The 24,697-nt window shown below is 31.4% G+C and overlaps 1 protein-coding gene across 2 annotated transcripts; it reads right to left on the bottom strand.

Annotated features, from left to right (window-relative positions):
* Positions 1 to 19,058: 19,058 nt before the first annotated feature.
* LOC131626938 (protein DETOXIFICATION 14-like) lies at positions 19,059 to 23,955 on the bottom strand. 2 transcript variants are annotated; one of them, XM_058897773.1, is made up of 7 exons: positions 23,473 to 23,612; positions 20,916 to 21,456; positions 20,696 to 20,782; positions 20,557 to 20,613; positions 20,236 to 20,474; positions 19,940 to 20,145; positions 19,059 to 19,831 (listed from the first exon to the last, which is right to left on the bottom strand). In XM_058897773.1, the coding sequence occupies exons 2-7, from the start codon at positions 21,452 to 21,454 to the stop codon at positions 19,754 to 19,756; spliced, it is 1,206 nt and encodes a 401-aa protein (XP_058753756.1). In that variant the 5' UTR covers positions 21,455 to 21,456; positions 23,473 to 23,612; the 3' UTR covers positions 19,059 to 19,753. The 2 variants fall into 2 exon arrangements, with proteins under 2 accessions (XP_058753756.1, XP_058753755.1); XM_058897772.1 differs by having other exon boundaries at positions 19,083 to 19,831; positions 20,916 to 21,460; positions 23,473 to 23,955.
* Between the last annotated feature and the right edge of the window lie 742 nt (positions 23,956 to 24,697).

The raw sequence follows: 24,697 nt of genomic DNA, 5'->3' as shown, positions 1-24,697 counted from the left end.
ATATTTTTGAAGCCTCTATTTACTTAACAAAACACCTAAAAATATTTTTAAATGCCTTCCCAATAAATTAGGGGGCTATAAGCTTTATTAGGATAAAGTTTTGAACTGCCTAATCGATCAGATAAAGCTTAATCGATTATATAATTATTTATGGCAGTCTCTTAATGATTGATAATTACTATATTAAAAATTTCATTTTTTGAGCCAAAATTTTTCCTATATAAAGGAGAGTTCTCCTCACTTCATTTCACACATAAATTCGGGATTTTCCTAATTCTTAACAATTTATATCTCTATCTTCTCTCTTCAAATTTTTTTCACCAAAAGTTGCCTTAGCGCCTTGTGAGTGAAAACTACTTGTGAGGAAAAGTTGTACTTGTGTCGTGTCATTGTTGTTATTTTCAAGAGTGAGATACTCTTGAAGAACTGGGTTTGGTTCTTGAGATTTACCATTTGCAAAAATCTTTGTTTGGTTATAGAACTCTGCCCGGAAAAGTCCTATTTGCTTATTGAGAACAACTTGTAAAGTCTCTACTTGGTTCGTGAGTTCATCCCATGGAAAAGCTGTCTTTTGGTTGAAGGATAGACATGTGTAAATTCTCTCAATTAGCTTGTATCAAGGGTTTAAGGGCATAACCTATAAAAACTCAATATTATAGTGAAATCTCAAAAATATCTCTTAGGGACATGATTAGACCAACGTTTGGCAGAATCTGGATAATTCTCTGGTGCCATCTCTCAAACTCTTATTCATTAAAATTCTAGTTATTTATTTTACTGCTTTACTTTCAGTTACTTTTCTCTATAGGCTTGAAAGTACAAACACAATTTACTGTTAAGTAATAAACTTTTAAATTGATTGTGAATTTTGAATACCATAATTCACCCCCTCTTGTGCTTGGAGTCAGTTGTTCAATGTAATATACCAGATCATTTAGGCCTATATTTTTAGAGTGACTTAATAGTACGATAAGGAACATACCTTGAAGAAAAAGGCCAGGCTCTGGGGAGCTTTTGGTGAAGACAGAATAATCCTTCTTAGTAAGAGCTCACCCTTATATATATATATATATATATATATATATATATATATATATATATATATATATATATATATATATATATATATATATATATATATAATGCAACTCGCCCAAGTTCAACCCTCTAAACATGAGTCATGGTAAAACCCTAGAGAATACCACATAAATAATGGCAGACTTATAGCAATCTCAAACAAAGTCAGAGAAGTACAATACCAAGTTACTACTCAAAGCACTTCGACCCTACACATGTAGGTTTTAGGTAGGGATGACAAGTAAACCCAAATCCGCAGGGGCCCACCCGCACCCGAACCCAAGTCAATGGGTGAAAACCCGAGTTGACTGGGTTTGGATTCGGGTTCAGGTGCCACCCGGTATTTTGGGTTCGAGTTTGGGTAGTCTGAAACCCGCACCCAAAACCCGAAATCACACCCGCTTATATATAAATATATATATATATAATATTGTGGAAAGTTGTAGGAAAAATGTATTTTGTGTATTTTGTTACGGGTTCGGGTTTGGGTGAAAAAAACCCGAAACCCATCGGGTGTGGGCGTGGGGTTGTTTTGCCACCCGAACAGTATTTGGGTTTGGGTTCGGGTGTCGATTTCGGGTGCGAGTTTGGGTAGTTTGAAACCTGCACCCGACCCGACCCGTTGCCATCCCTAGTTTTAGGCTTATGTTAGAGAAAGAGACTTATTTAAAAGGTTAGCTCACCCCAAGAAGAATTCTCGACCCAAACGGTCTTTTGGTCATAGAACTTAAGCCTTACATGCCCCACGATTGGGGGACTATGTAAATTTTAGTAAACTAGGTCGGGTTCTGACTCAAAGTCGATAAAGCTCGCCTTTATTAATCGAGCAAATACAATTGATGAGTCAAAATGACCAGGTCAGCCTAAAACCAATGCAAAGAGAATATTCTAATTAGGATTTTAATCTTAATCTTATTTCCACAGCGATACCCACAAATAAGATACCTCGATAACACTTTAGAAAGGACAAACAATGGAAGGGTAGGGCTATAAGAAACTTACGCCATTATAGAAAGAGCTCGCCATAAGTTAGCAGTGGAAACCATAAGTGAATTGACTCGGCTCTTAATTTTAAAGTCGACTCGACTAAGTTAGGCTTGATCCCTATATATAGGAAACATATCTTAAAAGACAGTGTCAGAGCCAGGACCCTGAGGCAGGAGGTGCAGACTATTAAATTATATATGTATATATATATATATATATAATGCAATTAGAGAATACATATCTTAATTTTAAAATTGTTTAAATAATTTTAATTTTAAAATATCTTAAGTCAAATGTATAAATAGTCAAATAAATTAAAATATTATATATATGATTATAAAGAGTTATTAATACCTACGTGTCATAAATTTTGTGAACTCTACTCGATCACAGTGGTGGGGGAGCTTTTTTTGACCATGGATTAATAGTATAATAATAATATAATAATAATATAAGTTAGTAAAATAGAAATAGGTTCACAAATAATTGTAATAATAAGAATATACTAATAACAGTAATATAGCCTAGTAAAATAGAAATAGGTAGCTACCATAGGAAACAAAGATAGGTTCACGGTCGGTCACACACACATACCAGTATTGGCCAGTAAAAACAATAAACTTTTTGAGGTGGGCGCAAATTGATAAACTAAGGGGGTGCAAAAGAGAATAATACATACTCCCTCCGTCTCATAATAAGTGTCCCATTTGAAGTTTTTCCTTGTCTCAAATTAATTGTCCATTTACAATTCCAATGCATCAATCATTATTATTTTTCCACTATTATACCCTTATTTATTAACTTTCACGTTATTCAACTACTATTAATAGGGGTATTCTAGTAAATGACATTAACTATTTTACTAAAATCAACACATTCAATCATTTTCTTAAAAACCGCGCATTACTCAAATGGGACACTTATTATGAGACGGAGGGAGTATTTATTATGGGGGTGCAGTTGCATCCCTTGGGCTAGGCGTAGGCCCGCCCCTGTTAAAAGGTTGTGTATAATTTAGTCTCTCACACAAAGGCATCCCGCCCCTACATGTTTAATGCTTGAGGGACTATGTACATTCAGATCTCTCATCTAAAGCATCTAACCCTTACAGACTTCATGTTTTAGGGATTGTGTATATTTTCTTATTTCACCTAAATGAATATGGACCAGACTCAAACTAGGAAGTGATAAGACCTACCCCGCCCTAGTCCATTCACAATAAATGACTAGTTTGAGTCACTCTTAATGGGCCATGTCGAGAAGGTAGACTCAGAACCAAATATAACTCACTCTTGATGGATATCCATTATGCGTATAAACCAAATTCTTTAAGCCATTAAATAATCTTAAAAGCCTGACCTCATACAGGGGAACAACGGACATTAACTCCTTTTATGGCTTTCACTCTAGAAAGGGGACATATACTACAATAGCAATTAAGCCATCATTGATGAACTAGGGAAGAAGAGGCTCTATAAGAACTGGCAATCAACTAAGCATAAAAGGGATAAAATTTGCATACCATTCCCACTTAGATAAAATATTGTGACTCTTACTGCCCTAGCACCGATACATTTATCAAATTAGTTTACTCTAAGTGTACAATAACTACTTTTTATCTTAAGAACTAAATCATAAACTAATCTATGTTAGAATATACTTCAACTGTCTAATTAAAAGTGTTTTATAATATTTTTATGCGTCAAATTATTTGTCTATTTAGAATATGAATCTCATAACTAACTAAGTTTTGACTTAGTCATTTTCAGAAATTCATAGAATAATTAGTAGAGCATTTTTGAAAATTTAATGGCATGTGTTTAATTGATTTGATATAGCTATATAGCAAGTTATCTTAAGAATAAAATATGGCCCATAATATATAAAATAAAGAAAACAAGTTTCAAAATTATGAATTGATGTGAAGTGAAAGTATGGGAAGGCACATATCCTTTGGGCTAACAAAAAATACAAATCATATTTTCATAGAAAACAATGAATGGGCGCCTACTTTCTGGACATGAAAAAAACCATTAAAAAAACATAATTTGGTGGAAAGGACAAGAAATAGGTTACCACATTACTTATAAGGAATATAAAGGATATAAGGATGGGGAAAATTGGGCAGGCCTGCCTTTTTTTGGCAGGTTGTGGTAATATTTTCAACCTACCCCTTTACTTTGTGCGCTCAACCATGCTTTTTGGAAAACTTTGATTGAGCGGATCTAAACGTGGGAAATCATGATATTTTGTTGCTTTTATGTTTTAGGAGTGGAAAAATGGTGAAGCCCACCATATATTCCTATTTATCCCACCATTTTTGGCGGATAGGACCAAGATTTCCACCCCTTCTATTTTGCCCACCTACCCAATTTATTACCCTTAATGATAAGCATAATTGACGAGCATAATAAGAAACATATTTTTATAAGATCAATATATGATCCAATCCATAACAAAAAAAGTATTTAACTTATAAACACATACATGTTATTTTTTTATCAAAACAAAACTAACTTCTTTCATTATAAATTAAGAGTTCGATACAAGGAGGAACATTATGAATAACATTACGCCTAGCCCAAGAATTGGCCGCCTTCGCTAAGGAACGAGCAACCATATTCACTTGATGTTTTACAAACTTGACCTAAAATTTGTAAAAATTATAAAGCATAGATTGAATGACTTTTAAACTAAAGTAGAATTCCGACCTACCAACAACTTTTTCGCGTAAAGCTTGGACCACCCAAAGGGAATCACTTTCTAAGATAATCCGGTCTAGTTGCATGTTGATAGCTATTTGAATGGCATCCTTGAGAGCTAATGCTGCCCATTCTAGAACAGTATACTCACCAACATCCCAAGTCGTACCTGCCGTATGGAAATTACCTGAACTGTCGCGGATACACCAACCTCTATTGGAAGTTCTACCAATTTTATTAAAACCCGCATCCACAGTACATTTGAGCCAACCGGGCGGTGGTGATTCCCATGTTTGGACATGTTGGGAAACCGTGTGGTCATCTGAATTATTTTGAACCGTGAACCACTCTTGCCATCTATGATACGCCAGCCACCCCACTTTTGTCGCTTCCTCTTTCTCGTTATTCCAAATGAAATCATTTCTATTCTTCCACATTCCTTCTAGCATGACCACAACTCTACCAGCGGTGTTTCTATCTTCCTTTGTACAAATATAAGAAATAAGCAGTTTTATCTCATCAAAAGAAAGAAGACGATGATCAATAATATTACTCAAGCCCGCGGCTTGCCAACCACAACCAAATAAAATATGACACTCGTCCTCCAAACTATTATTACAAAACGGACATTCAGCCGGGCACGGAACATGATGTTGACGCAATCTAACTCGGGAGGGTAGGATCATACATGTTTTTTTAATACCAAATAAATCTTTCTTTTATTATATTTTCACCAATATTTATAAAAGTCTATCTTTTATTAAGTTTCCAACCTCTTCTACTTTACCCATCTTCCCCATTTACTACCCTTAATGGTAAGCATAATTGACGAACACCAAAAGAAACATGATTTTTTTATTAGATCAATATATGATCATATTCATAACCAAAAGAAGTATAAAACTTCTAAACACATAAGTTTTATTTTTAATCCAAAGAAAACTATCTTTTATTAGGTATTTATTAGATGCTCATAAAAAATGTTATATATTCAATGCATAATAGAAATAATGATCTAGGGGCTTATTTTAAAAATATATGTTATAAAATAATGGAGGAGGACCATCATCATGAATGAGCAGTTACTTATAATGCTAATGAAACTAAATGAACCCGTCTTTGAATTCCCCATTGAATGACAAACTCGTAATGATCTTGAATGTCACATAAATTCTTGAAATGTAAAACGTGAATAATCCAAGTAACTCCTTCTTTAATGGGTGTGGGGGCGATCATATTTTCTTTTTCTCTTCTCTGTTAATTATTATTCATTATGGTTTTTTTAAGTGTCATTTTTTAATTTTACATATACCAAAGAATTTAATCAATTTTGTTACTTTTCCACAACAATTATACTTTTTGTCTATAATACCTTTAACAATTTATTAATTTATATGACTTTTCTCTCTATGTGATAAATAATTAAGGGTAATTTTGAGAAAATTGTAATTAATAATACTTTAAACTTTAAAAACAACAATTAAAAAGAAATGTTCATTTTAAAAAAAAACGATACTTAAAAAGAAATATAGGAAGTGCATCTTAATCTCAATGAATGTTCATTCATTCCTTATTGATGAGTGGTACATCTATTTCTCTCTTGAATGTTTCCCTTAATGATGGGACATCTCTTCTTTCTCATAGGATGTTCATTTGAATTTCTTCATCAATTCTTAAAGAAAAAAGTCATTTCTCCCTCTTTTCTTATTCTGCTTCAACTATGTCTGGACTTTATTTTCATACAAAAATAGACACTTCATACACAATGTATAATCATATAATAACTTAAAAGATTTTAAAAATAAATATCTGATGAACTAAAGAGAAATGGTTAAAGGTTAGAGGGAGAAATTATAATCTTTCTAGTATCGTATTCATAAAGATTCTGATTTGTATCTCTAACATTTGATCATTTCTCTTTAATTCTTAGCATGTTATCACATAAGAACTTTTGAATACGCTGAAACTCTGTTTATTTGAAAAGCTGTAAAAGCAAGGAACTTTTGTTCAAATACTTGCTCAAGAATGAAAAAGAATTGGTCGGGAAGACATGGAAGAATGAAAAAGAAGACTTTTCCCATAAGTACTTTTGAATACGCTGAAACTCTGTTTATTTAAAAAGCTGTAAAAGCAAGGAACTTTTGTTCAAATACTTGCTCAAGAACACTTTTGTGTTATTATTTGTATCTTATTTGTGTAATCTGCTTACTTAGAAGTATCTTCTAAAAACACCTTTGTATTTCAACTTGTAAGTTGATATTGTTCCTTGAGAGATTGGGGTATAGTCAAAAGTATCAATAAGACATTGGCAATAGGTCTTTATGGTTGTAACCCGTTTGACTATAGGGGATTAAGTCCTTGTTGATAAGGTAAAATTATCTTGGCGGGTGGACTGGAGGTAGCTTGGTTAACAGCGAACTAGGATAAAAATATCGTGTCATTATTTTTATTCCTTGCTCCTTGTTTGTTTGTCTTGGTTGAACTAAAAGTTTAAATCTTAAAACCCAATTCAAACCTCCTTTCTTGTGTTTCCTTTACCTTCATTAATGTGTTATGATGTCTAATAGATACATTTTGAAGTTTGCCTAAAAATTATGCATTTATTACATGTTTCTATCCTGTTCTATTTCTGTTTTCTTAAGCCAGGGAAGGTTCCGCCAAAATAAAGGACGGCTCCGAAGATACATTTTAGAATGTGTCCTAGTATAAGATAGGGTTTGTGAGGTTTGTATTTGTCTCCCACTACTATAAATATAGACCACTTGTCATTTTGTTTCATACCAAAACACAATATACCAGAATGAACATCATTTCACATGTTGAAAATGTTCACTTTATCGGTAATACACCATCTAGAGAATTTAAGATCACTGAGTACATCCCTCTTGAAGATCTGCAATACACACATCACGAGCTTCTAACATATGGCAACAATCGCAAAATTGTGAAGATCGAGTACCGCTCGCCATCCGTTGACAAAGAAGGGAAATTTGAGTTCAACAACTATGAGCTGAAGTTGACCGTTGGTTTAAGGGCTATGTGGAGAACCTTTTTTTCTATTTAGAATTAAAAGTTTCGATCGAGCTGGATGCGACTGTTTCGAGATCGGTCGATGATATTTTTAAGATATTACAATGTCCACTTGGAGATTAAAGTGTAATGTTTGATCTATGTTAAAATCCCTTATGTATTGCTGATATTATGATATTAATGTTAATTTTATTTTGTCAACATGCTATTTTTCGATTCTGTTTTTTTACTACTGCTTCGTAACATTATCCGAAACTTTTACGAATATACATCTCCGGAATAATTGTCTCATTAGTAACCTTTTGGTGCCTCCGGAGATACATCTCCAGAACTTGGGGACATTATAGTATTTTCACGCGGTGCGCTAGAGAAGTATGGGGTGCATCAAAAAATTCCCTATTATAATTAAGAAGTTAAAAGTAATGCACTGACAGTGTAAAATAGTTTTACATTGTCATCCAATAAAAATTCATTGATCCATCAACATAAGTTTAAAATAAAACTGTGATTTGACAGAGTACAGATCATTGATTATTGATTGGTTGACAATGTAAAATTACTATCAATGTATTTGTTTTTACAATTAAATATTATTTTGAAAAGTATATTGAAAAGACAAATAATTTAAGTAATTATTTCCGTGTGTAAATTTTTATAATAAGTTATAATAATATATTATTTTATATTTTTATTATTATTTAGAAGATAAAACAACTGAAAATATTAAAATTTAAGAAATTATAATTAATATATTATAACTATTTTATTAGCTATAAGTAAGTGTGAAAGGAGAAATAATAAATATAAAAACATTTGTCCAAAAAAGATATGATCTTAAAATTTTAGTTGCCCTCTAAAATAAACACTGCCATAAATTTACTACAAATTTAAAAGAATGAAAAATTAATTTATGTGGTAATCTTTTTTTTTTTTCAAGTTTACATGAGATAAAGATTAATGGGTGTGGGTGAATTAGCACAAAGATTTTTCTAGTATATATGCTATTGGCATTAATAGGGTGCTTGTCTTTATCAATTTTAATGGGTAATGATAGGTAGAAGTGGTGATATTATCATGATCATGCTTGTCTGCAATTTGCAAATATGCAATATGGATTTGTCTTGCTGTCCAATATCATGATCATGTTTTTAATTCATGAGAGTCATAGATTATTAGTTTAGAAAAATATGGAATTTTGTATTTGAATTCATGTCTAATTTATTAAATATTTATACAGTTGAGCATTATTTATAGGACTCTGTAATTTATTTACTCAATATTTGCAAGTTTGTCTATTAATTGCACTTCATGTATGTAGTTCTGATTTATTTCAATTTTTAAAAATAATAAATACTTTTTAAAATATTGTAGTGTGGTGATTTATATAATAGAAATATTATTTAAAAACTGATACTATAATAAGTTTTACATAATGAAAACCAATTTGTAATATGTATTTTTTTATACTTTTGACAAGGACTTGCATATACTATAATTTATCTGTACTATAATTCTTTCATCCTTAAAAATGTTATTCATGAATTCGAAACTATATTTTAAAACCTATCTTAAAAACATAGTTCTGAAATATATTTCAAGAGTAAATTCAAAAATGTACTTTCATAAAATTTGTTCATGATTTATTTTTCTAACACTGAATGTTTCATTCTCAATCAAAAGATCAATCAAAGGAGGTTACTATATGACCCATATTATAAGTGACCTCAACAGTACTCAAACGTGGTTATTTTAGTCTCTCAAATGAAGAAATTTGTCAAAAGAGTAACATTTAATTCAACACAAAATCATTAATTTTTCTCAATGCGTGAGTAAGAAAAATTCTTCTTGAATATTGTTTTTCTAAATATGTTATCTTTTTGAATTTTTCTAATACTCTAAGTAACTAATAAAAACAAATTAATCATGAACATGAAAACAAAAAATAAACCAAGAATAAATTTTACGAAAGTATAATTTTAAATTTATTTCAAAAATATATTTATGAATATTTTTTATTTCGATAAAATAAAGGTACGATTCACTTATAAATAAATTTGGTGTATTTTGTGTGCATTTAAAAATACATTTCTGAATTATCAATATTTTTTATTTATCACAAGGGTGAAAAAGCACCAATAAAAATGAAAAAAATAATACTCTTAAGATATATATATATATATATTCTTTATTAAAAAAATTCATTTGTTAATTTATGTTTCCACTCAACATTGTTGGTAATATTTATAATTTGAAGAGTAAGATGTCTAAGATTTACTAGTATAACATTAAAGTTAAGTTACTCTAACAATTTATAACAATTGCTCTATAATCCAGCCCACTATATAATTGTGCCCAAGAGATAAAAAATTTACACAATCCTCAATATGAGCAGTATAAGGGCAATATGCTCTACCAAAAATCCAGACATAAATTCAATCCTTCAAGCATGAGCTATGTAAGGATAAAGTGTTTTTCTAAGGTCAATAAAAAATCTGAACATGTATACAATCTCTCAAGCATGAGTCGTGTAATGGAGAATTACTTTCTTGAGGAATATTAACGATTGTCTTATGCATTTTAACAAACAATCATTCTTGGGCGAGCCTGCGTATGTTGGTTGCCTAACCTCCTTTCTAAATATTCCTCTTGCATTGGTTTTGGGCCTAACCTCCTTTGCCAGATTTTTTCTTTATGAACATATTAAAAACTGAAGCAAACTTTATAGACTCTAGGTCAGGACCTCACTCAATTTATCAAAATATACATACTCCCACAAACACGAAGCGTGTAAGAGAGAAATGATGTGAGTAGTAAATCCGAAAAATACACTGCTCCAAATTTGTTTGAGGATGCTCGGAGTCCACCATTCTTTATGTGGTATTCTTCAGGGTCTTGCCATGACTCCTATTTAGAGGGCTAAAGTTGTTCGAGTTGTTCGAGTTGTATGTTACTGTAGATATCAATAGACAAGGGTGGACTTCTATTACTTTAGGAAAGACTCTTCCGTCTTGATCAAAAGCTTCCTAGAGTCCATCATATTACTAAGGTGTGTTCTCCATCGTACTATTAATTCGCTATGTAAAAAATAGGCCTAGAGGTTCCAACATATTTCTCTAGTAGGAGTTTTCAATAGGTGAAAAGAGATCCTGAAGGGTTCTTGCAAATCGCTCTCATAAGAGTCTTGGGTAGGCGCTAAGGAGAGCCCGTTGAGTTCCCGTATTATGCTCCCGTAGGAGTCTTTAGTAAGCGCAAGGTGTAACAGCCCAAGCCCCTCGCAAGGCATTCAATTGGCAGTCCCGGCACTGCTACCTGACGATCTTCTCTACCCCCTAACTAATAGAGTTTTTGCCTTTCGTGGGAATCGAACCCTGTACCCTGGGGTTCAAGTACATGTTCAATCCATTCCTACTACCAATTGATCTACTAGTTGTAACATCCTATTTAAATATTTAGTTATTTCATTTTTATTATAATTATCGATTTGGTTGTTTTAAGGCTAAGGGCATTGGTACAAGGGTATACTGTGAGTCAAGGAGTTAGCTAATTATTAAGGTAGTGTCAGAATAATAAAATTATAATAATTGGATACTAAAAATAGATAATATAAATTATAATAATAATTATTATTATTAGGGGATAAATAATTAGTAATTAGAATAATAGGGAATTTAGAGAAAAAAAGGGAGAAGATAAAAGTGAGAAGTCATTCTACGTGAAAAAGAGAAAGTTGAGTGCTAGGGCAAGGAAGAGTGAAGCAACTACTTTCACCATTGTCAAGGGATTAAAGCTTGGAATTGAGGCAAGGGGGAGAACGGGTTCTTTTAATGGTGATTGAACATGAGAGGATAATGAGTGTTCCTTCCCCTCTAAGGATTTTTGGTAATATGCTTGAATTCAGAAATTTGTGTGTATGTTTGTGTGATTATTGGATGATTTCCATTGTTGTGTTGTGTGGGTGTGATGAATTGTAGTTGAATTGCAAATATATGTGGTGTTGTTAATATGATAGAATTGATGTTATGTAGGTGCAAAACATGATGAATTTGATGTATGAATGGTTACATAGTTGTTGTGTGCTGATAGGAAAACAAACCCGTAATTGAAGTTGCGTTTTAATTTGATGAAATATGGATTTTGGGACTAGTCGGAGCTGAATTCGTGTTTGGAAAATATGCAGAAAAGTGCTTCTGTCAGTGATGTAACCGGTTACATGGTTGAGGTAACCGGTTACATTGAAAACGTGTTTTAGGCTATTTTGGGTGATGTAACTAGTTACATGGTTGAGGCAACCGGTTACATCGAAGAAAATGGGGTATTTTTACTTCTGGAACTGATGTAACCGGTTACATGAATGATGTAACCCGTTACATCACCGTGTTGGTAGATTTTTCTAAACTTTGAAAATTCATAACTTTTGATCCGTGAGTCTGATTGACGCGTCGTTTGAACCTGTGGAAAGCTAATACAATGTAATTTTTTGTAAAAATGATTTCAAGTTTCTGGAATTAAATTTAATTGGTGTGTAATGAGGTTTTGTGTTGTCAGTATATGTTGTCGTATGATGTCGGTGTTCGTATTTTTGTATAACTTTGAAAATTCATAACCTGAGTTGTGAATGTCCGGATGACACGCCATTCAAATCGTTGGAAAGCTGATTTAACATATTTTTATTTAAAATTATTTTCATATCAGAATTCCAACGCTTCGACACGTTCATGGGTGTTACCGTAATTGTGAACTACGGTGAGTATGTGGATTGAGTACGGAATTGACTCGTATAAACGTGTGATGAACTTGTGATATTTAATTGATGATTCTACAATTATTTTGTGGTGAATTGTGATATTTTGAATCGGGTAATATTCTTGTGTGTTTGAGTAATTCTAAGGAAGAATTACAGTGATCAATGAGGATCGTGGTGAGCATGATAATTATTATGCTGGTGTTTGGTGATGTGTCATGCATTCATATCATTATGAGGAGATGAGTCTAGGTGGGAATCCATGATGGGTGCCTAGCCTCGTCCGGACTCTTGGGATAGAGTCGTGTTGAGATAAGTCGTAGTTCGGGGGAACGCCTAAGACTTATCTGGATTCCAACGGGAATCAGGTTCAATATATTTGAATTGTATTGTTTTTGTTGGTACCGCATGCATAATGTCATGATGGGTGAATCACTTTGCATACACGATTGAATTGTAAATTGTGCATAGTGAATGCATGGAATATTATTGTGCGAGATAACTGTGTACTTGATTGTTGTGTTGTTTTGTGAATACTACTTCTTAGCAAGTGATATTCACCAATAATTATTTGAATGAGATTCTCACCCCTTTTTTGTTGTTGTGTCTGTGTTTCTTCGGAAGTACAGATAATCCAGGTAGATGAGTAAGCATGGAGCTTGTGTTGCCCGGTCAAGTCTTAGGAGTCGCTCTGATACGTAACACGGGAAAACATGGAATTGTTTTATTTGCGTTGTTTTGTTTGTTTCATTGTTACGTATCTTGTTTTGTTTGATTTATGTTAAACCACGAGTTGGTGGCGTTTATCTTGTTTAGGCCATGAGCCATTGAAATAATTTAATTTTAAGCTCCCGCTATTTGATTAAAATTATGGATAATAAAGGATGAAGTGACTTGATACTTCATGAGGTTTTACGGGATGTGACATTCCTACTTGTGTAACTCTGATTATTTTGCAAAAATATTATTTTTATTAATTATAATTATCTAACGGGGAAGTAGGGTGTTACACAAGGAGAGTACAATGAGTTCTTGCATTGTGCTCCAGTTGGAGTCTCAGGTGTCAGGTTGTTAATAGTGGATTGGGGAACATATTTGATTGCGGAAAAACTGATATGTGGAATATCGAATAACGTAACGAGAAAATAGAGGAAGCTGCAAAGTGGTTAAAATAAATAATTATATATAGGGTTAACTATGCTTTTGGTCCCTATAAATTACTAAAATTTGCTTTTGCTCCCAATAAAAAAACGGGTATGTTTTGGTCCCTACAAAATTATTATGCACGTAGTTTTAATCCTTACTGTTATACTAATGTGTATTTTTGAATGATTATTTTTCATTACTTTTATCGTTATCTTTTGAAATTTTAAAAATTCATATTTAATTCTTTTTATATTATAAAATTCTAAAATTTGATAAATAAACATTTTACTGTATTCTAAATATGTATGAAAAAATTATACAAAAATTTAAAATTTAAATAATAATTAAATAATTTTAAAAATTTTAAAAAATAACAGGGACTAAAATTACATGCATAAAATTTTGTAAGAACAAAAAAAATCATTTTTTAATAGGGAGTAAAAATAAAATTTGAGATATTTATAAAAAGTAAAAATATATTTAACCCTTATATATAAAATAAAATATGCTACACACAAATAAAAGCTACATAAAAAATATTCAAAAATTTGATTGACATTAAACTGAAAATCTCAAGTTCAAATAACTAAATAATGTTGCAGAATGATAAAAACATAAATAAAAATTGACTTAAAACTCAAAAGTTAAGTAGTTCAAACTTCAAAATAAATAAAAATTAGTAGTTCTTATGAGTCTAATTAGGAGTAAGTTATCAACACTTACTCCAAATCTGGACCATTGATTCTTCTCAATCTAATGGTTAAAAATATTAAGTAATTAAATGTGGAGAGAGAAAACTATTAGTTATTACTTTTAACCATTAGATTGAGAAGAATCAATGGTCCAGATTTAAAGTAAGTGTTAATAACTTACGTTTGGAGTAAGAATATCCCTTCTTTTTTTCTCTCTCTCTCTCTCTCTCTCTATATATATATATATATATATATATATATATATATATATATATATATATATATATATATATATATATATATATATATATATATATATATATATATATATATATATAGGAATTGATTACACAATCCCTAACCAAAGCTTTTATCAATTTTAGTTTCTAACCTCATATTTTATTCATAAATGGACAGTATTCAACCAAGGTGTATAAATAATATTTCCTTGATGAATTTTACAACCATACCCTTCTAGAATTACGTTGATATCCTCACTCACAAATGAATTTTCTCAGAAAAGGATTTGGCTATAACATCTAGTAAGAGAAAGTTTAAATAAAACTTTAGAGAGAGTGTGAGAAATGGAAGTGTCAAAACATGTTTCTGAATGATTTGAAATGAAAAATGAGGCCTCTATTTATAGGCAAGAGGAATACCCAAAATGACATTCTCCTTTAATTAGTTTGATTGTTGTCTAATCGATTGATACTTTGGTCTAATCGATTATGTCATAAAAATAGTCGTTGCTGGTGATTTTAAAGGAAAGAAGAGATTTATAGTTGTTACACATCTTTGAGGCGCTGTCTAAATAGATTAGGGCTTACATTTGAGGTGATTAAATTGATTAGCATAATGGCCTAATCGATTAGATTAGTCAAATATTTCTCTCTAGTTACTTCCATTGCTCCTAAGTCATCTGGCACAACTTAAGGCACTTTTGAAAATATTTTCTCTTAGTTAAGGTATTTAAAAAAGGTTTTAGTGTGCGTGCTTATAGTCATATACTTTTACGAAAAAGCCCTTTTCTTTTACAAAAGGTTATTCACTTACTATTTTAGGAGTTTTAGGAGATTGACTCCTTCTTCAAGCCCTTTGCCAGATATTATCTTCTATTTTTTGACACTGCTAGAGATCTCTTTAGGCTTTAGATATATGCTTTTTGTTTTCCTTCTTCTTCTTTTTCTTCTTCTTCTTCTTCTTCTTCTTCTTCTTATTCTTTAAATAGTCAAGTTCATCAAACCACTTTTCTTGGGTTTACATCTTTATTTACTAAGGAACTATGCTTGAATTATCAATAGTTCTTTTATGGCTGACCTTATAGATGTCTTTATAAATTTTTATACGATTGTCATCATAGGTGTCACCATAGTTGTTACCATAATTGTCATCATAGTTGTCATCACCAAAAGACGATTCCTTGGTTAAAGATATATTACCTACAAAACAAGGTTCCACAATAATATCTTGAAGTGGATCTCCTATTCAACAGTGATTTGGCCCAGTCGACATCTGAATAACAAGTGATTTTATAAACACCCTTATTTTCATATAGTTGTCTTTTTCTTGGTTCACTCTTTATATATTTAAGAATACGAATACCTATGTTCCAAGGACTATCAAAAGAAAAATTGGCTCACAACGCTCACTGCAAATGTAATATCAGGTTTGGTAACTGTATGATGATTGAGTTTACCCACAAGACGTTAATATCTTGCCGGATCTTTTAAAGGACCCACTTGATCAGGAAGGAGCTTGGCGTTGGCCGTTGGGATCCATAGAAGTATCAATAAGACAACAATAAAGCATACCCGTTTCACTTAGGATATCTTATGCGTACTTCCATTGGTTAATTGTAATTCCCTATGAGGATTGGGCAACTTCAATTCCTAAGAAGTACTTGAGTGGACTCAATTCTTTTGTTACATTTTTTGAAAATATGAGTTTTAAGTCGCTAGATACCATCTGGGTCGTGTCCAATGATAACAATATCATCAACATAGAGACCAAGAAAGATACACCAACAAATGGAGGAAGAAAACAAAGTGATTTATTTTACATCTAGTCATACTAAAATGTACCAAGGAAGAGTTGAAAGGACCAAAATAAGCATGTGGGGATTGTTTCAGCCCATCAAGAGAGACAAACAAGTCTAGAATTTCTAGGAACAGTAAAATATGAAGGTTGGGCCATATAAACTTCCTCATCTAACTCTCTGTCTAAAAAATAATTTTTAATGTTCAACTAATGAAGCAACCAATGATGAAATGCAACCATCGCCAAAAAAGAGACGAAATGGACTAATCTTATCCATCGGAGAAAAAGTGTCACCAAAATCGAGACCAAATATTTGTGTGTAGCCTTTAACTGCAAAAACATGCTTTGAAACGATTGACCTGACCATATGGTCAAACTTTCACTGTATAAATCCATCGAAATTCCACTATCGTTTTGTTTGGAGTTAAAGAGTCAGTTTTCCAAGTATTATTTGAATGTAATGCATCCATTTCTTCCACCATCGTCTGGCGCTAATTGAGATCAAATGTTGCTTCACTTATAGACTTAGGGATAGACACAGAAACCAAAGAAGAAACAAAAGAAACATAGGAAGTAGAGATATGGTCATATTTTAAAACACAAGCATAATTAGAATTAAGATGACGAGACACAGAAACCAAAGTCTAGAATTTCTAGGAATAGTAAAATATGGAGGTTGGGACATATAAACTTCCTCATCTAACTCTTTGTCTAAAAAATAATTTTTAATGTTAACCTAATGAAGCAACCAATGATGAAATGCAACCATCGCCAAAAAGAGACGAAATGGACTAATCTTGGCCATCGGAGAAAAAATGTCACCATAATCGAGACCAAATATTTGTGTGTAGCCTTTAACTACAAAAACATGCTTTGAAACGATTGACCTGACCATATGGTCAAACTTTCACTGTATAAATACATCGAAATTCCACTATCGTTTTGTTTGGAGTTAAAGAGTCAGTTTTCCAAGTGTTATTTGAATGTAATGCATCCATTTTTTCCACCATCGTCTGACGCTAATTGGGATCAAATGTTGCTTCACTTATAGACTTAGGGATAGACACAGAAACGAAAGAAGAAACAAAAGAAACATAGGAAGTAGAGAGATGGTCATATTTTAAAACACAAGCATAATTAGAATTAAGATGACGAGACTAAATACCTTTTTGTAATGCTAATGGAAGTTCAGCTGCAAGCGAAGTAACTAGAGGAGCAGTTGGAGAAGAAGATGGTGCTGGTAGATCAATATCATCTCTTACTTCTGATGTACGGTGTGTCTATCGCTGGTAGACACACAAGGGATTTGTGGTAAGGGATACAATAGGTGCGAGGATGATAGAAGGATTATCTCAATTATTTGAAGTAAAATTCTCATCTAGTGACACAAAAGAAGAGAAAAATGGAGAAGTTTCAAAGAATGTGACATCACTGTAAACAATGTATAATTAAAGTTGGGGACAAAATCACAAATATATATTTTTTGTATAAGTAAGTAGCCTAGAAAATAACATTTGAGAAATTTGGCAGAAAAGTTGTCTTTATCTAGACTAAGGTCATAAACAAAGCATTTGCAACCAAAAACACGAAGATGTTTAGGGTAGACATTATATTTTAGGTTCATGATAGAGAATGGAATATTATCTTGAAGAATAGAAGAAGACATTCAATTAATAAGGCAATAAGGTATGAGAAGGAAATCACCCTAAAAACAATAAGAGGCATTTTGGTGAAGTAAAATGGTCCGTGCGATTTCAACTAAATGACGGTTCTTTTATTCAGTGACACCATTTTGTCGTAGTTGATATCAATTGATTAGGTGCTTCTAATATTGAACCAAAAGCTCTAATACCAATTATTAGGAAAAACAAATGCATAGAGAAAAAGAGGAACACGATAATTTAACGTGGAGACTCCCAAACAGGAGAAAAAACCACAGTCGTTGGTAAATGATAACCAGAGATTGACTATGTGAAAATTAATACAACACATAATCCACCATCAACCACCCCATGACCCCTAGTACATCCAGACTGCACAAAAAAATATTTAAGTACACCTCATAACACTAACGCAAGAGTATTCGAGAACAAAAAAAATCCAAATACAATTTTATTTTATTTTTACTAGTACATTCTGTAATTAAAAATGTGAATCCATTATATAGTTTTGGACTCCCTCTTCCTTTACAGAACTAAGTCATGTAATACTTCTTTGACATGTATATTTCAACCAACACCAACAATCTCAGGATGTGACGACGTTGCCCATGTGTTGAGCAAGTGATCTAACCCGCTTAGCTTTTTTTAAGTTCTTTCATTCATATCACATAAGCGTAGGCGAGTGGGTTGAAATCAATGATACTATGTAGGCTCAGACTACAATATCCGGGGCAGTTCATAGCCCCAAGCATGAGGCTTGTAAGGACAAAGTGGTTGAACCAAAGCATGATTGTTCACGGTAAATACCTCCTTCACCATTTTTGACTTAGAGGTTTTAAAGATGATCAACATTGTTTCCTCCTAATTTCACCCCAATAGTTTGGCCTTTATGAAGGTGTTCAAAATCTTATGTGGAGGTTTGGGGATCACGCATACCATAAACATCTTCTATTTCTATGGTATGGAAGGGGTTAACAAGGGGAACAAGATGTTTATAAACGTCTTCCTAAACAGGGAACTATTCTCCTTGTATTTCTCAAACTACAAAAATTGAAAGAAGTAGTTCTTTCGAGTACGTGACAATGATAAGTGCTCAAAGGTCACTCTTGACAATGAGGGAGGTCATAGGTTTCTTTTTTATTGGGTGTGACCCGATGTCAATTACTGGTTTCCTTTTTAAGTGTTTGAGATTAAATGGAAGTGGAGGGCGATAATATGGGCCTTGATGATTTCATTTGTAATTTTTTTTCACCATTTCATTCTCAACTTTTTTATTATTATTATTTTAGATTAACTGTTTAATTTTGATCATGCAGAAAGAATGAATCTATTACCACTAGCAAAGAAGAAGGAATTCTCTTTGCAAAGGACGATATTCGGGGAATACCGAGTTCGATTCCTAGCAGAAACAACGCTTGGCCAGTGCACGTGCCTCCGTAGCATGAGCCGAATTAGTCGATCTACTATTTAGGTCGGAACCGGTGCGAAAGCAAAAAAAAGGAAGGAATTCCTTGAGAAGGTCAATGATAATAGAGCCCATGCGATGTCACCAAGAAAAGTAACCTTGCTAGGGTGCTGATGCAGGAGCTATGAATTCATTGAATGATATACACATGATCAACACATAATATTTCAGAGGATGCTTTCTTAATAGAGAAACAATACAGCTAATAATTAACTTTATACACTGGTTTTGTTATTTGTTATACTTTCATCAGAAGAAGTGTCATCAAATATTCTCTCTCTAGCCAACATTGCCTACAAAAATTAAACATACTTTGTATTATTATCACATAAACACATACTACTATAGTTGTATCAATTATATATTAGATAATATTATAATCAAGTTTATAAAATGTGAACCTGTTTTTTCCAATTTGTAAGAGCAGTAATAATGAAAAGGAAAACTGTTTGCACAATTGAGCCAGCTACTATTCCAATCCAAAGGCCTTTTGCTCTGAAATGTGCAACAAACCCTAACACTACACCAACAGGAATTCCTACTAGATAAAATGCTCCAAGATTCACATAGGCTCCAACATGTTGCCACCCACTTCCTCTAGCAACCCCTGAATATTCAAAAAATAATAATTTCATATTGATATATAACTCAACAACATGTGAATAATAGTAAAAGAGTGTAATTAATAGTTTCTAACCTGAAAGAACTGCTTGCAAGCTATCCGTAAAAATTGATGCACATAACAAAGGAGTCATAGCGGCCACATAATGAACAACCATACTATCATTGGTGTAAGCATAACCTAAGATATGTTTGCAACCTAATAGGATTGCAGTTATAATAAGAGCCTCTGTAATTGCAAGGACCATTGCTGTACAAACCGAAAAACGAACTGCTTTTGGATTTCCAGCTCCTAGTTCATTTGAAACTCTTGTGCTGTCACAAAAAACAAACGACACTTTTTGTTTTACTATGTTTACATGTTAATTTTATGATGAAAATATTGTCACAAACAAACCTAGTAGCAGCCCCAAGCCCATAGGATATGGTGAAATGCAATGTAGATATTGTCAAGCTGGTCATAAAAGTTATAGATTAGTACTTTCATTTTCTTAAGTATAGTAACCATACCATATAGAAATTAAAATAAATGTTACCATATTGAAAGAACCGATGTCTCCAACTTTGGATCTTGAAAAAGTCCAGCTAGCAAAACAAGCAACTCACACGCCCACCATTTGAGACTATAATACAAGCATATCAAATTATAATACAATATCTCGTAGCCACAGTGGCGCAGACTTAAAGTCGATAAGAACATGTCATATTACAAATTAAATGAAAAATAAAAGAGAGAGTGTATGAATGAATAATTACCAGACCATAGCTGCGGATGGAACAGCGAGACCAAAAAACTCTCTAATACCAAGGAAAGCCTTTGTAGAAAATGACACACGTGTTTTCTCACAAGCATGTGAATATTTTGCAAAACACAAAAGTATCAGCACATTCAACCAAGTTCCTAAACTAAAGGAAATTGCAGCACCAATATGTCCTAATCCCAATTTAAATACTAATGTCCAACAAGTAACTACATGGAAGCACAAAACTAGAAAGGAGCTAATAATCATTGGAAAAATCAAACTTTGTGTTTGAAAAAAACGTGTTAGAGGTTTGAGAATTGCAGAGGCAAATAGGGCAGGTATTAACCAAAGTGCATATGTTCGAGCTTCATGGGAAATTGTGGTGTCTTGGCCAATGAGAATTAGTACTTTGTCCATGAAAATCCATATAATAGTTATTGGTGCACAAACCATAGTAAGGGATATTATTGCAGTGTGTGTGTATATTCCGAACTTTTCAAATTGTTCTGCTCCATAAGCTTGTCCACATAAAGTTTCTAATCCACCCGCCATCCCTGACTACCAAAATTTGCAAGAAAGAAACGAGTTAAAATTTTGCAAACAAATTAAGATCTCATTGAAAATACTTTATATTTTTCATTTTCTTAAATTTATGTGTTTTTTTCCCTCTGAAGAAGAATGGGTGATAACCATTGAAAACTCACACATATGACAGCTAGGGTTGTTTGTTCGTGGTATAATATAGTAAGAAAACCAAATTGAATTAAACTATAATTAAATGTTACTTTAATCTAATCGATGCATTTTAATTTATTCAGAACCAAACCAAATCGAATCAAAGTTATTAGTTTAGTATATCGGTTCAAAATTCTAGACCGAATAGTACCAAACTATGAAGACAATTTTTTTTCAAATCAAACTATTTGCTGAAGAATTGTACAATTATACTTTTTTTTTGATTTTTTTTAATAACTTTTTTTTTAAAATTTGTTTTAACTTTTTTTTTTAATTTTTAGTTTAAGTTAATTTTATTTATCATTTAATTTGATTATAGAACTATTTATATAACATGGTTCAATCTATTAACCAAACATAAGTTATTTAAAAAAATTTGTATGGGAAAAGTTATTTTAACTTTAGTTTGGTGTAATTTGAATTTTTTTTTGAACAGTCCATCCTACACATAACAGGACTATCAAAGTTGAAATCAGGTGACGATTCCTTCTCAAAGATGATGTAAAATTTGTGGTCAATTACTTTTATTTTAACATTTGTATGTATATTTCTAAAAACTATTGCCATTAAAAAATTATCCCTAAATATATTTTTGCCATTAAAATACTATTTAACAAAAAAAATTGCACATCAAATTTTATTTTGGTATACAAAAAAGCTTAAGTTTAATTAAATTTAATATGAGATAGAGAAACTAGTAATGAATCTTGTTTTGTGTAAAAATAAAATAATGAATCTTGTATTTGTTCTGCTCCCGTCTCTTTTTCCCTATAAAAATATCTAATTTAAATAAGTTCATAATGACTTTTTCTCAAGTACTGAAAAAGGTTTATTGTATAAAATATAAAATAATTTGAGATTCTACCCGTCCTTTTTAATTAAATAAAATATAAAAAGAAAAAACTATGACTTAGTACCATCACGAAAAGGTAATTAGGCCCAATACAAGGAAATGAGGCTATATAATATTAATTTTATATTGTAAGTTTATTTTCTTATTCTTTAATGTTTTTAAAATTTTCTTTTGATTTTAAAATTCAAAATTTTAAAACATGAATTCTGGAATTTAAACCTTCTTCATAATTTACAAAACCTCTCTTACTATTTAAGTTTTTTTCATAAGCTTTAATACTTATGTATGGGTTTTCCATAGATAAAAATCTTTGTTTTTTAAATTAAAGGATAAAAAATATATATTATGATGATTGTAATTTCAAGAATTCAACAACTATCCTAAAGAGATGACATTTTATTTTTCGTTCTGTATTTGAAAAATATAAAGAAAAAAATAGTCATTCTAAGATATGGATCAAACATGTGTTCTCATAAACTAATTGAGTAATAATAAAAATAAAAATAAAAAGGGGCTGAAAATCTTGATATAGAAAACAATAGAAGATTAAATCATGGATGTCAGAAGGATGAGATCAAAGATTTTTCTACTATTTGTGAATGGCATTATTATGGAGATGCTTATGTATCATATATTTTGTTAATATCTATTTTAATATTGGAAAATGGTGGTTAGGTGTGATCTTATCATGATCATGCTTATGTATGTATTGTCTTGATGCATTATATATCTGTCTAAAATCAAAATAATATATATATATATATATATATATATATATATATATATATATATATATATATATATATATATATATATATATATATATATATATATATATATATATATATATATATATATATATATATATAGATGTATATTTTTTTTAAATAATAATAATAACAATAAATGAATTAAATACTTACCAAATAATTATAAAATTATTGATCAAAACTAATGATAAATGAATGCATTAAGAACTTACCAGAATACTAAAACCAGAAACATTAGTGAGAGATGTAGCAATGGCAACACTTGAAAGAGAGAGCTGATCAAGATGTCCAACCATCATCACTGATACTACTTGCAGAAGATATTGCAACACAGTCGTTGCCACCATTGGTCCTGCTATACTACTCATCTTCTTCAGTTCCGCCATTAATGTTGTTCTTGTTTTTCTCCATTCCCACTTATTATTTGAACCTTCTTCCATAGAATCCTTCATGATCATTTCTCTAATGATATATTTTTGTATATATATGTATGTCACTCACTTTTAACGACAATTTCTTATTCTTCTATTGTTTTTCCTTCTTTGGCTCTACGTTTGTCCTCTTTGTGTTATCACTACATAGGACAACATTGGCATCAATTTTATATATATAAAACTTGCATCTGTTTTTAACCGTTTAATATAATATTATATATTGCTTCTTTTCTTTGTCTGTGATATTATTTCTTTAAGTTTCGTATTATGATTTGTTTATATAATAGAGGAATGCTATGTATACATCATATTTCTACACCTGAGAGTTTACACCGTATATATATACATTTATTTTGTGCTGCACACATACCAAAGTGTGAAAAAAATTAATTAAAAAAGTGAAAAGTATATACTTTGTGTATAAATTATGGTGTAGGTGTACAAATAAGTGTACACATAACATTTCTCTATATAATACACTATTCTTTTTCAAATTCGTACGTATATACATGCGTGCTTCCACGATACTACTTTTTATTCTTTTTAAATTCTACCATTTAACATTCAGTTATGCTATTCTTACACTGCTTTTATATACACCGTATGGCACACCGTATAAGCAAAACCCTTTTCCAGCTTTGCACAAAAAACGAAGTTGAATAAATTATTTAAAAAAACTTAAACTAGTAGATTGTATGCATACACATACGATGTAAGTGTAAAAAACAGTGTACAAATATCATTTCTCTTTAACATTTTATGAAAACGAAGTGACCGGTGTTTTGCTTTCAATAAACACAAATAATCAAGATTACATATATAGGGATAACATATAAATAGATAACAAATTGCTGCTATCTGTTTTTAATGTTTTTATATTGTAAAATTAATTCTCTTAAAAATTATATTTATTATCATAAGACACACGATATTGTTGTTATGAGTCTTTGTACTCTCTCTAAAACATCTATGACTTTTGAAATTAAAATATTAAAAGTATCAA

This window comes from Vicia villosa, unplaced genomic scaffold, assembly GCF_029867415.1.
Source record: "Vicia villosa cultivar HV-30 ecotype Madison, WI unplaced genomic scaffold, Vvil1.0 ctg.000339F_1_1, whole genome shotgun sequence".
Taxonomy (NCBI): Eukaryota; Viridiplantae; Streptophyta; class Magnoliopsida; order Fabales; family Fabaceae; genus Vicia; species Vicia villosa.
This window is presented reverse-complemented; position numbering and strand designations above follow the sequence as displayed.

What these genes read in the sequence shown, in the direction of transcription:
- LOC131626938 (XM_058897772.1), bottom strand. Translation starts at nt 23,718, where the DNA reads ATGATCATGAAGGATTCTATGGAAGAAGGTTCAAATAATAAGTGGGAA. An exon ending in CCATCCGCAGCTATGGTCTG is followed by an intron (nt 20,783 to 20,915) that starts GTAATTATTCAT and finishes CTTGTATTATAG; the next exon opens with TCTCAAATGGTGGGCGTGTG. An exon ending in ACATCGGTTCTTTCAATATG is followed by an intron (nt 20,614 to 20,695) that starts GTAACATTTATT and finishes TTTTATGACCAG; the next exon opens with CTTGACAATATCTACATTGC.